This window comes from Brassica napus, chromosome C8 (assembly GCF_020379485.1).
Source record: "Brassica napus cultivar Da-Ae chromosome C8, Da-Ae, whole genome shotgun sequence".
Lineage (NCBI taxonomy): Eukaryota > Viridiplantae > Streptophyta > Magnoliopsida > Brassicales > Brassicaceae > Brassica > Brassica napus.
In genome coordinates this window covers 20,256,630-20,271,278 of record NC_063451.1, presented here as the reverse complement: position 1 = coordinate 20,271,278, position 14,649 = coordinate 20,256,630, and the positions used below count along the sequence as shown (strand labels likewise).

At 35.7% G+C, this 14,649-nt stretch overlaps 1 protein-coding gene and 1 pseudogene across 1 annotated transcript; both read left to right on the top strand.

Moving 5' to 3' along the window:
• Positions 1–1,885: 1,885 nt before the first annotated feature.
• On the top strand, positions 1,886–2,941 carry LOC125591622 (zinc finger protein ZAT9-like). The gene has a single exon (XM_048766129.1). It carries the CDS (start codon positions 2,028–2,030, stop codon positions 2,655–2,657), a length of 630 nt encoding a protein of 209 aa, XP_048622086.1. The 5' UTR covers positions 1,886–2,027; the 3' UTR covers positions 2,658–2,941.
• Positions 2,942–13,013: 10,072 nt separating this feature from the next.
• Positions 13,014–14,524, top strand: LOC125591620 (annotated as a pseudogene).
• The last annotated feature ends 125 nt before the right edge of the window (positions 14,525–14,649 follow it).

Here is a 14,649-nt window from a genome sequence, read left to right as displayed (position 1 = left end):
TAATACAACCGTTTGTATCATATCAACCTCGACGCTTCAACCGACTCTGCCATTACAAATCGTCAAATCTTTCAACTAACCCAACAAACATGATTCACATCACACATACTTTGTTAAGTTTTTTTAATCTTAATTTTTTGTTTATTTTTGCAAATCCTTTATTAAGGTTCTAAACTTGTCTATGCATTCAGAAGTGTCTAGTCAATAAAAGGCAAAGCAACAACTTTCTTTTTGTGCTTTCTTGTCACCTTTCTTCTATCTTTTAAACAATTTTGGGAAAACTGTTTTTTTAGCAAAAAAAATAGTAACTATGTCCTTTTAGACTAATCTATATTTTGTGTCATATTTTCCTATAATACCCTTTAATATTTATGAAAATAATTTTAATAAATAGTTTTACAAACAAAAAAAATTTGGAAAAATAGTAACATTTGTTAAAATACCTATATGAACTTAATGGTATATTTTCCAGTTATAAAAAAGTTAAAATTATAAATTTCAGATTATGTTCTAAAAAGTAGAAATGACATTCTACGAAGTAGAAAACGAAATCTACTTTTTTCATTGAATCTACAATGTTTAGAATACGTGATCTACGTAAATAGGAGTATTCTACAAATATGTAGAATACACATTCCGCGCTTAACCTACCATTCTAAAATTCTTAGAAATCAAAATCTACACATTAATCTAATTCTAAAACATGTAGAAACCGACTTCTACAGATTTACTATAAATCTAAAACATGTAGAAATCAAATTCTAAACATTACTATAATTCTAAAAAACTGTAGAAACTGATTTCTACATATTAGTTATATTATACGGATAAGAAATCAGTTCCTAAAAATATGGAAACAAAATATTTGAGAATATTCACTCTTATATTTTTTTAAAAAAATCGATTTAAAAAAAAAAACGAAAAAGGAACAAAAAAAGCGACAAATCGATTTGAGAATATTCACTTTCATCCCAGAGAAAAATATCCTATTTTTAGAAATTCAAATTCAAAGGGGTGCTACTGGTTGTTGTCGATGGAACATTCTTGAAGAGGCGTGTCCTATTTTTAGAAATTCAAATTCCCATTTTTAGAAATTCAAATATTTGAGAATATTTGAGAATATTCACTTTCATCCCAGAGAAATCGAGTTTAAAGAGTTGAAATCATGCTTGGTCGGTTCAAATCAAGTGGGAATCAATCCGGATATAATCATACAAAACCAAAAAAATCGATTTGGGATTTTTTCCTCGGCACGGGATCGATCGATCTATTCTTACAGATCGGTCGATCTGTGTAAATCGACCTTCGCCGATCGAGTGAAATAGACCAGGTCGATCAGTATATATTTCGCATTTTTTTTTGTTTTGAATAATGATCGGGATCGATCGATCCACTATAACTTGTAAAGTGGGATCGATCGATCCCCCTTGTCGAACTCAATATATATCTTTTTTTTTTAAATTACAATTTTAAGGGCATTACTGCCATTTTGAAAAAAAATTAGTCTAATAGGACATAAAATAGTATAATTTAGTCTAAAGGGACATAGTTACCATTTTTTTGCTCTAAAAAAACAGATTTCCCAACAATTTTTTACTAAAACAAATAATCATTTTAGTTGTTTTTTTGTAAGAACATGAATAATTCCAGTCACGATACATACAAACTTCGTATTAAAATTTCAATATTTCGGATTAATTCAAGATTCTATACTCAGTGGTTATCGTTGTCAGTCGAATTAAAAGTAGTATGGTTTTCTCTTAAATGTTTTACTAAAACTAACTAAAAAAAGTTATATTTGCCTATCATTAATAGTAGTTATCGTATGGACCAAAGCGTCATTATTGTTAATTTTGGGGTTTTGTGAAAAAGAAAGGAATGCTTGTTACCTACTCTTTATTAACTTCTCCGTCTATCTCTCAATCTCTCTCTTCTCTACAACAGTCTCTTCAAGCAAAACTGGGACAAATAAAACTTAAAAAGTCTTCTTAAGGTTTCTTTTTGTTCTGTTCTTGCTTCTTTGGAAGATGCAGAAGCACAAATGCAAGCTCTGTTCCAAGAGTTTCTGTAATGGCAGAGCACTCGGTGGTCACATGAAGTCCCACTTGGTCTCATCACACACGCCCACTCGGAAGAAACTCAGTGACTCGGTTTACTCCTCTTCTTCTTCCTCCTCAGACGGTAAAACTCTAGTCTACCGGTTGCGAGAGAACCCGAGGAAGAGTTTCCGGGTCTTCAACCCGGATCCTGAGTCTTCCACCGCTTACAACAGCGAGACCGAGACCGAACCTGAGTCTGTGGACCCAGTTCGGAAACGGAGCAGAGCAGAGGTTTCCAAGAAGAAGAAGACGAAGAAAAGGAGTAAGAAGAGAGTGTTTGAGTCGGGGAAGAAGCAGAAGACGAGTCATGTTAACTCGAACGAGTCTCAAGAACCGGCGAGTTCTGTCTCCGACGGTTCTCCGGAACAGGATTTGGCCATGTGTTTGATGATGCTATCGAGAGATACGAGGGAGATTGAACTGAAGAAACATGTTCTTGCAGCGGAAGAAACGAAGCCGGAGAAGATACATTTCCCGGAGCTCCGTCGTTGTGTGATAGATCTGAATCTTCCTCCGCCGCAAGAAAGCGACATTGTCACCGTAGTTTCAGCCATATAATAACAGTTGGAGGTTTCAGAGATTACTGGATATCAAAGCATCTTCTTGATTTGGTTTTCTTCAAGATCGTTTATTCTTTTAAAGTTAGAAAACGTTTAGTGGTTTTGGAATCTTTGGACGATCTTCATCAAGCGATGTACTTTTGATGTAAGACACAATTGAAAACCCAAGAAACAAGTTCTGTTTCTTGATTTCTCCTTCAGGGTCATGGATGAGATAGATAATACATTGTTTGTTGGATCTTTGTGATATTTTGAAATTCTTGAGATGATTCTTTTGCATGAGGTTTGGATCTTGGATCTTTGATTATTAATGTGTGTTTGAAGAAACTATTTAATTTAGCTGCATATTTTTTATGACACAAGTGTGTGCAAGGCCGCTAGCTTGTTAAATAATGTGAATATTATTCTTATCACGTATATCATTGGGTGTGTTGGAATAACTAGGACAGTGTGGTAAATACTCAAATAATCCAAGAATCAGATCATGGATATTCAAATATCTCCATAATAAGTGAGATATTTAAACCCAAAAACAACTTAGATATTTAATCTCTGAATCAGATATTACATAAATTATTGAAATATCAGTCTACACTCACCTTATGGGTTACTACATTTTACTAGTAACAGCACAATATATTCTCTGTTTCATAATGGCTACAACTCATCAATGATTTTTAGTGCGATAAATTTATTTGAAATGTGTTATTCCCTAGAATTTCATAAAATGTTTACCAGTTACAATAATGATTTTTTAATAAACAGTTTCACCATTTTCCTTTTTCTAAATGAAATAAAAATAAATCTCTTACAAAATTTAACATTTTGTTCCACATCCTAAACTTATAAAGCTAATCAAATGATTGGAAACTAATATTCCATTAATAATTTTTTATTATGATATCATTCATTATTCTATTTTCATTACATAAATAATTATTCATTTGTTTATCCTATTATTTTTAGAAGTAACCAGTTACAGACAATATAAATTGTTTAGAAAATATATTTTATTTAAAATATAAATTGCTTTCGTATTCTATACAATTTTATATTTATTGAATATTGTATAACTAATTATTATTTTGTAATTTTATAACATGTTTAACTATATTTATTTATGTATTTAGCAATAGTTTTTGAAGAAAAATATTCATTTTTAAACTAAAACAGTTTATAGTATGAAAGGGATAATAATTACTATTTTGTATGGTTATTTACTTACTACTTTTATTGTGGTGTAGTTTGTGTCGCCAGCTGCATCATGTGACTCTGTAGAGAGGTAGTGTTTTATACCACCTATACCGAACCATTAATGTTTCTTTCTTGACAAAGAAACAGAAACACAATACCTTTTTTTATGGGCATCATTTAGTAAGTTCCTCATTTATTACAGAAATATCCCTGATCCATCTTTAAAATCACGTTCATGCATGTTTACACTTACCTGACTTTCAGAGTTAAATAAACCTTTATCCACTGACGAATCGACATCATAATTGTTGGGAAAATTACCCAATATCGATGAGATGAATATGAGATTAGACAACTAAAAAATTTAAGAAGAAGACTCTTTATAATTTTGGAAAGGGTTTACAAAGATTTTGTTTTGAGAACTCTCTCTTACAAATGTTTTCTCTTTTTGTTTTCTTGATGTGGATGATTACAAATGGTGCTAAACACCCCTATTTATACAAGTGGAGGAGCACACTCCAACAAGCTCTAGATTTCTCTAAATTATTATTTATTTCAAAATATCTAACTCCATAACTTTCTCTCTTCTTCTACACAATTCTTCTTCTACACACTTCTTCATCCTTCTCCATTTTTCTCTACATATCTCTTCTTCTTGGGCTCTTGGGTTATAACTTGATTAGTTATTATTCTTGGGCTAATGAGGGAAAACCCAACAAATCTCCCCCTTCCCGATTTAGCCCGAAACCATTGTCATCTCCGTGCCTTTGCAGCAATCTTCAAACTTCTTGATCGGTAATACCTTGGTCATAAAGTCTGACCAGTTTTCATCGGTGTGTACCTTGTTGAGATGTAGAAGCTTCTCTTCAAGAACTTCTCGAATCCAATGATGCCGAATGTCGATGTGCTTCGAGCGAGAGTGAAATGTTGGATTCTTTGCTAGGTGAATAGCACTTTGGTTGTCACATAGCATGTTGTACTTTTCTTGTTTTACTCCTAACTCAAGCAAGAAATTCTTCATCCATAGCATCTCCTTGCATGCTTCCGTTGCTGCGATGTATTCTGCTTCCGTGGTGGATAAGGCAACACACTTTTGTAGTTTCGATTGCCAGGAAACAGCTCCCCCTGCAAAGGTAGTAACAAAGCCTGATATTGATTTCCTTGAATCTTTATCACCAGCCCAATCTGCATCGGTGTAACCGTTCAGCTCTAATTTTTCATTGCCAAAACATAGACACTTCTTCGTTGTGCCTCGTAGATAGCGTAGGATCCACTTAACTGCTTTCCAATGCTCCTTTCCTGGATTCGCTAGAAAGCGACTCACAACTCCTACAGCATAGGCAATGTCGGGTCTGGTGCACACCATAGCATACATGAGACTGCCCACTGCTGATGCATATGGGGTAGTCTTCATTTCCTCTTTCTCCTTCTCACTTGTTGGACTTTGCTTCGAACTTAGCTTGAAATGTCCACCAAGTGGAGTGCTCACCGGCTTTGCTTTATGCATGTTGAATCTCTCCAACACCCTTTCAACATATCGTTCTTGGGACAACCATAAAAGCTTCTTTGGCCTATCCCGAGTAATCTTCATTCCAAGAATCTGTCTCGCTTGCCCCAGATCTTTCATCGCAAAACACCTTCCCAAATCTTTCTTTAATGCGGCTATCTTGTTGCGATCTTGACCCACAATTAACATATCATCAACATAGACCAATAATATGAGAAAGTCGCCGCTTTCGTACCTCTTTATGAAAACGAAATGATCATTCTTGGTTTTCTTGAAGTTATGATCCACCATGAAGGAGTCAAACTTCTTGTACCATTGTCTTGGAGCTTCCTTGAGACCGTAAAGACTCTTCTTTAATCGGCACATCAAGTCTTCTTTTCCTGGAACCTTGAATCCTTCAGGTTGCTCCATATAGATCTCCTCCTCGAGTTCACCATGTAGAAAGGCCGTCTTGACATCGAGTTGTTCAATCTCCAAGTCTAGAACCGCTGCTAGACCAAGAACCACTCGGATAGAGGACATCTTCACCACTGGAGAGAATATTTCTTCAAAATCTATACCTTTCTTTTGGTTGAATCCTTTCACAACCAATCGAGCTTTATATCTTGGATTTGAGCTTTTCTCTTCATACTTCAACCTGTACACCCATTTGTTCTTCAAGGCTCTCTTTCCTTTTGGTAGCTTCATCAGCTCATAAGTGTGATTATCATGCAAGGATTGCATTTCTTCTTGCATAGCTTCAACCCACTCATCTCTATGAGTGTCTCCTATGGCCTCCTCATAGCTTTGAGGCTCCCCCTCATCTGTAAGATTAACGTACTCATCTCGATAATATCTTACAGATGGTCTTGTCTCTCTTCCAGACCTTCTTGGCTCATGTTCTTCCTCTGGCTCCACTTGAACTTCTTCTTCACCTTCATCACCATTCGGATCCATGATAGGATCCCCTTCGCCCTCATCTCCAATCACTTGTTCATGATCTTGAGGCTTATGAGAATCTTCATTCCTTACAACCCTTAGCTTTGGTTTCTTTGATTTGTTGATGTCTTCGATTGTTTGATCTTCGAAGAAAACAACATCTCTGCTTCGGATAATTTTTCTGTTAACCGGATCCCAAAGCCGATAGCCGAAATCATCTCTTGGTGACCCAAGATAGATGCACTCTTTAGTCTTGGAGTCTAGCTTGGCTCGTTCATCCTTAGGTATATGGACAAATGCTCTGCAACCGAACACCTTCAAATGGTTGTAAGAGACCTTCTTACCCGACCAAACTTCCTCCGGGACATCGCCTTCCAAAGGAACTGATGGTGTAAGATTTATGACGTCCACTGCAGTCTTTATGGCTTCTCCCCAAAATGGCTTGGGTAGTTTAGCGTGAGAGAGCATGCACCGAACTCTTTCTGTGATCGTTCGATTCATTCTTTCAGCTAGCCCGTTCAGTTGTGGCGTCTTTGGTGGTGTCTTCTCCATTCTAATTCCATGAGCTTTGCAAAACGCTTCAAAGGGACCTCGATACTCTCCACCATTATCAGATCGAACGCACTTGAGTTTTTGACCCGTACTTCGCTCTGCTTGGGCTACAAATTCCTTGAAAGCATCAAGAACTTGATCTTTTGACTTCAAAAGGTATACCCATACCTTCCTTGAATGGTCATCAATAAAGGTGACGAAATATGATGCCCCTCCATTGGATTTCTCGGACATGGAGCATACGTCAGTATGCACAAGATCAAGAATATGCTTTCTTCTCATAGGCGTAGATGATCTTCGGAAAGCGACCCTATGTTGTTTTCCGGCTAAGCAATCATGACATGGTGAGAGAGGAATACCTTTCATATCAGGAAGAAGTTTCTTGCGAGAAAGTATATTTAAACCTTTCTCACTCATATGCCCGAGTCTTCGGTGCCATATATCGATGTCATCACTTGCGACATTTACTTCTTCCTTGCAAAGCTTGGCTTGAGTAACGTATAATGAGCCTTCTTTTCTTCCTCGAGCCATGATCAAACTTCCTTTGGTTAACTTCCATTTGCCACCACCAAAATGACTGTCCAAGCCGACATCATCGAGCTTTCCGGTTGATATGAGATTGAGTCGCATGTCGGGAACATGTCTCACATCCTTGAGAACTATCTTACATCCAGTGTTTGATGTAAGAATAACATCCCCCTTTCCAATGATCTTGCTTCTTCCTTGATTTCCCATTTGAACATTACCAAAGTCACCACTTTGATAGGTTGTGAAGAAGCTTCCATGAGGGGTGACGTGAAAAGAAGCACCAGAATCAACGATCCATGAGCTATCATCAGAGCTAAGATTACATTCTCCAACGAGATATAATTCTTCGCTCTGGTCTTCCACAATGGTGGTAGTCTTGTCTTCATGCTTCTTTGTAGGATTGAACCGGTCTGGTTTGATATTACCGGCTTGTTTGTCTTTCTTGAGAAACCGACATTCCGACTTCATGTGACCCGGTTTGCCACAGTAATAGCAAGTAACTCTCGGACGTGACTTAGATCTTCCTCGAGATTGGTCTCGTCCTCTGCTTCTGTTTTGGCCACGAGTCTCTTCTCTACCTCGTCTATCAACAATGTTAGCTTCTGAATAAGAACTCGAACCTCGCTCCTTCCTGCGAACTTCTTCGTTTAGAAGGCTATCAGTGACGGTGTCCATGGTAAGCTTTCCCTCCGGTGCTGAATTGCTTAGAGTGACAACTAGTGTGTCCCAACTCTCCGGTAGTGAACTAAGGAGTAAAAGGGCTTGCATTTCGTCTTCAACCTTCATATCAACTTTGTTAAGCTGATTTACAATCCCCTTGAAATTGTTCAAGTGCTCCATCATGCTCTGGCCATCCTTGTACTCCAACTTTACCAACCGTCGAACAAGAAGAGCTTTGTTTCGAGGTGTTTTCTTTTGAATCATGGATTCAAGTTTTGTCCATAATTCAAAAGCATTTGTGTAGGTAGAAACATGTTCAAAGAGAGATCGGTCAATGTACTTACGGATTACAGCAACCGCCTTTCGGTTTAGTATTTCCCATGTTTTGTCATCCTTTCCTTCCGGCTTCTCCTTCATGATGATGGGTTCATGCAAATCCTTACAATAAAGGTGATCTTCCATCATCGGTTTCCAATAAGAGTAGTTGTCTGTCGTGAGTTTGAACATGTCACCTTCAACGGTAACGGTAGCCTCCATCTTGAATCTCACGGGTCTTGATGTTATGTTTGAGCCTAGCTCTGATACCACTTGTTGGGAAAATTACCCAATATCGATGAGATGAAGATGAGATTAGACAACTAAAAGATTTAAGAAGAAGACTCTTTATAATTTTGGAAAGGGTTTACAAAGATTTTGTTTTGAGAACTCTCTCTTACAAATGTTTTCTCTCTTTGTTTTCTTGATGTGGATGATTACAAATGGTGCTAAGCACCCCTATTTATACAAGTGGAGGAGCACACTCCAACAAGTTCTAGATTTCTCTAAATTATTATTTATTTCAAAATATCTAACTCCATAACTTTCTCTCTTCTTCTACACAATTCTTCTTCTACACACTTCTTCATCCTTCTCCATTTTTCTCTACATATCTCTTCTTCTTGGGCTCTTGGTTATAACTTGATTAGTTATTATTTTTGGGCTAATGAGGGAAAACCCAACATAATAACTGTAATTTTTAAAGAAAAATGAAGGGAGAAGAGTTATTATGTCTTCTGAACAAAACATGAGATGAACAAGGGTCTTTCGAGGTTTAATCTACACCACCCGGTGGTTGTTTTCAAGCGGCCTTTTCTCTTTCATCAAAACCAGAAGAAGAAGAAAAAACTCCATAGCCACCGATCTCCCTCCGTAGTTGGCCGTGCTTCTCACCGTTGCTACGTGAGGGAGGATCTGCTCCTCCTCTTTAGTTTGAGCTAAATCTTGTTTAATTTCGTCTTGTGTTTTTTTAAGTTCTTTTGTGAATCGGATCAGTGATTCGATTGTTTAAGTCTCCGTGACTCGCCTTCTTCCTCGGTGGTCGTCCGGCTCTGTCTCTGGGAAGCGATGGCTCTTTCAGCATCGGTTTTGCCGGCTTTTGTCTCCGGGAGGGGATGGCTTCTCTAGCATCTCGATCGCCGGCTTTGTGTCTCCGGGAAGGGATGGCTTCTCTAGCATTTCGATCGCCGGCTTTGTGTCTTCGGGAAGGGATGGCTTCTCTAGCATCTCGATCGCCGGCTTTTTCTCAGGTAGATCTACCACCCAGAGCGCTTCAGTTGTTCTTCTTGCCTCTCTTTCTAAGTCTCAGAGGACTTTCTCCTCCACTCGGTTGTATGTGGCGTTTGAAAGTATCTTGAATGATTATGAACGATTGTAGGCGGTTGTTAGCTTTGTGGGTCTCGTAGATCCTTCAGTGTGTTTGGTTCATTGGCTCGAGCTTTGAGTATAATGTTCAGGTGGAACAGAGAGTATCCGGTTAGTCTATGCCGTCGACGTTGATCCGTAGAATCGTCGTGATAGCTCCGGAGGTTTCGATTACGACACGGGTTACTGTCCCGTGTTGGTAATGAGTTTTTTTGTGGGCTTTATGCCCAATTTTAGCTTTGCAAGTGATCGGTTCGTCTTTGTGCTTTTTATTTATGGTTGTTGTAGTCTCGGACTTGATTTTTATCTGGGCTTTCGACCCATTAATAAAATTCTAGACGACAAAAAAAAGAAGAACAAGGGTCTTTCGTTGGTGATGTTCACATAAATGTGGGGTATGTGGTCGCATCACCTTTTGTGCTTTAAGCTTCCGTTGATAGTAAATACGTGGGTCAAGTAACAAAACAACAAAATATGAACCTAAATTAATAAGTATAACTAGATTCTGATCCACCTTTAAAAAATGACGGGTATATTTTTTGTTTTGATTTTTTTTTAGAAATTTAATTTTTATATTTATGTTTTACTTTGTAATCATATTTTTGTATTTTTCGTAATCATATTTTTGTATAAACCTTAATTAAAATCTATTTTATAAAAAATAATAATTTAAAAGTTGATCCGGCATATGCTCGTTTCTCGTAATCATATGCCCATATACCCGTTTCTTTGTAATATTTTCTGTAATAATTTCTTATATGTTAAGGAATTTAATTTATATGTTTGTGTATAATTTTTTTAAAATGTTAGTAAGAGGTTTTGATAATCTTATTGAATTTGTGATATTGCATAACTATACACTTGTGTCGTAGCCATTTCACACATTAATTTTGTACTTTATTTCTAAACTGTGATTTTTTAATAGTAAAGTATAGTTATAATTTTTTTAGTAATTAAATAGATAAAATTATATGTTTTTCATTCAATTTTCATGATTTAATTCATATATAATGGTTTATATAACTTTATTATTACTAATTTGTCATGCAATTAAAAATGAGTTTTGTAAATTTTGACCCAATGTAAGAGGTGTATAGTTAATAAATTTATTTGATATAAATTTTAATTTTTGCTTGTGTATCTACATTTAAATGTTACAAAGAAGCGTTATATTTGGGAAAATTACTGTAAACATAATTTTCTAATGGATATAGTTTTTATTATTGAATATGTAATTAGGATTTTGAATGATATGCAATATATATACAATAGAACCTCTATAAATTAATAATGTTGGAACTTTGAAATTTATTAATTTATAGAGATAGTAATTTACAAAAATTTCTTTATTTACATTTCTTATTTTAAGATATATTTATTCTAAGAAAATAAAAATATTTGATTTTAGTGCATAGAATTAATTGTTATTTTTTGAAATCTGACATTTATATTACTTTTATTATATTATTTGGTGTATATAATATATATTGCACAGAACTTAAATGTGATTTTAGATATAATATCACTAAATCTCATCAAAAATATATTAAGTGTTAAAGAAATATTAAGATAATTCAATTGTGAATATAAAAACAACAGTATAATAATAGGTTCTTACTTATATAAATAGGTATACATATAAATTATTAATTTATAATTTTAATAGAACCTTATATTTACATAGAATTTTCTAAAAATTATTACCTTATTATTTTATTGATTTATGTCAAATTTTGAATCGGCCCAAGTTGGGACCGACAACATTTATTAATTTATAGAGATTATTAATTTATCGAGTATTAATTCATAGAGCTTCTACTGCATTTGATAGAAATTTAAAATGTGTAATCAAATTTGAACAAAATCAAGCTATTTCTTGCATTTAATAACATTTTGAGTTATTAATGTAATTAATAAAAAATATTTGTACCCACAAAATGATTCGAAATAGACCCGAAAAACAGGGTTGTGAACCATAAAATGTTCATTCAGACTGATTTGATTTTTTGATGCATAAAACTGCCTCAAATGTTCGTGTTATACAAAGACACGTAGATAATTCAACTGCCTCAAATGTTCGTGTTATACAAAGATACATTGATAATTGATATTTAGATGCAGTTATTGAGTGATGATTTTGATATTGATGATATCCCGATTATTATGCAACTAAAGTAGTGGTTACATCCATAATATATATTTGGATGCAGTTAGTAATTTTTAAAGTATGAATTGTTGAAAAATAATTGTTGGACATAACTTTTATCAATAGGTCATTGTTGCTGTTTTAATAGAATACATCCACAGTTCACACAAATATAGTTTAGGAAAAAATTGTTCGAAGTCATAGACTCATAATATCTTTTTTCTTGGGTCAAAGTCATAGTATTGTTACATCTGTTGTTGATGTATAACTCATCCGCAGAAGACTGAGTGCAGTGACATTTGAGAAAACCTCACTGCAAAGCAACACGTGTCTGGTGTATCTATCCTCCAAATCTAAGAGCATGAGCAGCAGCAAACTTGCAATTCCCGATTTCCAATATTTTTTTTTTATTATTTTAATTTTTTTTTCGTTTGATTTTAAAAAAAAAAAATATATATATATAAACAAATCTATCGCGGGCTGCCACGTGTCGTGAGGCCTGCAGAACAGTAACGAGACGGTATCACTCCAGCGAACCTGCACGAACCGGGTTCACTAAAATCCGATTATTTTAATATTTTTTCTTCTCGAAAAACGTGTGAATTTTTGTCTTGAAACTCAAATGCGGATGGTCTAAAAAATTAGTGGGCCATTTATGGATCTCATTTGGAAATCCTCGCCATTGACGAAGGCCGTTAAGTTAAAATATATTCGGCTCATTTGGCGTGCTCAATTATGTAATTTTTCAAGATAACAGAAAGTCATCGAAAATAAGAGTTAACTCATTTATTTGAAATCTAGATTTCCATTTATGCAGCAGTTCTTTAGAAACTCAGTGAACAAAAAGCTAGAAAATGTGAGAGATTTATTTTGATAGGGTAAAAAATGAAAGAAGATAGAGCAACATGTTATCTTTGCTAATCTAAAATATATAAGTAGAAACAATCTATCAGATAATTAAAATATCACTGTATTAATCAAATACAGTTTGCTGAGACCAAAAGTAATTCCGAACTCAACCGACCGCGAAACAAAACAAATTCAATCAAAACCTGACGAGGTAGTCTGCTAACAAACACTATAAAGACACTTCTTTTTTTTATTTTTTGTAAAAATGTAAAGATACTAGTATAAGAAACTTGCTTTTCAAAATGAGAGGGTCACGCTCAATGACAAATGGTCAAGGGACACGTTTCTCTTACAGTTTGTCGTTTTCCTTGTCTCCTCATTGCCTCTCTTTCCTCTACATCAAAGATCCAAAACCCAGAGAAGAGATAAAACCCTAGTTAAATAGCTTCTAATTTTTAGAAATCTCACAGAAAACTTCTATCTCGTCGCTTAATCATGGTCGTCCCTCTTAGTGCTATCCCTCCATCTCGCGGTAAGATCTTCTCAAACCATCCTCAGATCTCATATCTCACTCAAATGGGTCGATGAATGTTTACTTATTTGATGTTGTTTAATGTCTGTGTTTGGTGTTAATGGATGGAGAAGATGGGTTTTATGCTATCAACAACCAGTTTCTAGCAAACGGGCCAAAAGGGTTTCAGGAGTTGAAGACGTTGGAGAACGATGACATGTTTATTCGGGTGGACTTCCCGGCGTTCCAGAAGACGCCATGAAGGTTGTGGTTGATGATACCAAGAAAGCTGTGACTGTCTTCGCCCTCGCACCAAAGGAGCACAAACACGACTCCTCTCCTCGGAACTACATCTACACTACAGGTCTCGTCTGCAAATGCTGCGAGATTTCAGCCGTAGCAGCACACATGTCCGATGGTGTTCTCCGCCTTCTCCTCTCCAAGACTCAAATCGCAACTCAACGCCCACGTAATATCATATCAAACCCCCACATTTTCTTTTAAATTTGTATGAATATTTGTTTTATTTGTCTGATATTAAAGTTTTTATATACATACAGCTTTTCTTGTTGTCCCAGATTCCGAACAAGGTATTGTTTTATTCATTCTCTTTTTTTTTTTGAAACAGATTCAATCTTGATTCATCTTTTCTGTTTTTCTTGACTAATTAACTCTATATTGTTTGTTTTATTTCTAGTTGTGGTCAAAGATCACGCTTGGACTGGTTCTCACAAAGTTACTTATGGCACGGATCCACATGGTATCCACATGCTTACGTGGACTTTAATTGTTGTTGTAAAGGGAATATATAATATTTAATTTGTTGTTTTCTGTGGAAGAGCAGATCCGGTGTTGACGGGTCGGGTACTGCAGCCACACCCATGGGTGAAGCAAGGATCTTTGATGGCTTATGAGTCGAAGCAGCTCCAAAACGGATGCCTCTACGTTCGTGTAGACATGCCAGGCGTTCCCAAAGAGAGGTTCACAGTCTCCGTCAAGAGTGGGATGGTGATGGTGACTGGTGACGCTCCTGCCGTTAGTCACGACTCAGGTGGCCGTTTCTACTCTGGTGAAGTGGCTATGCTCTCCAATCCTATTGACATTCCTATTCGTCAGATCAAAATAATCAGCAAGAATGGTATCATCCGTTTAATCATCCCACCCGCTTGATTTTGGTCATGTTGTTTGTGGGCCCCTTCTTTTAGGATGATGTCGTTTAATGAGTTAGACCATAAGGAATCTTTGGATACGTTGCGGTAAAACAGACAAGATCTTGGGTCAGATCAAATCAAGAAAGTTTAGTGTGCTGTTTCAAGTTCATATGACATAGTGTTTAAGCTACCAAAACAGTTCTCTTAATCCAATTGAAACAAGATAATTAACATCAACCACATTAGTTCTAAATTCAGTTTCTAAATATTAATTACCATTAACTAACGAACAAA

Bases quoted from the DNA above. Each gene is read 5' to 3' on its own strand.
- LOC125591622 (XM_048766129.1), top strand. From the start codon at position 2,028: ATGCAGAAGCACAAATGCAAGCTCTGTTCCAAGAGTTTCTGTAATGGC.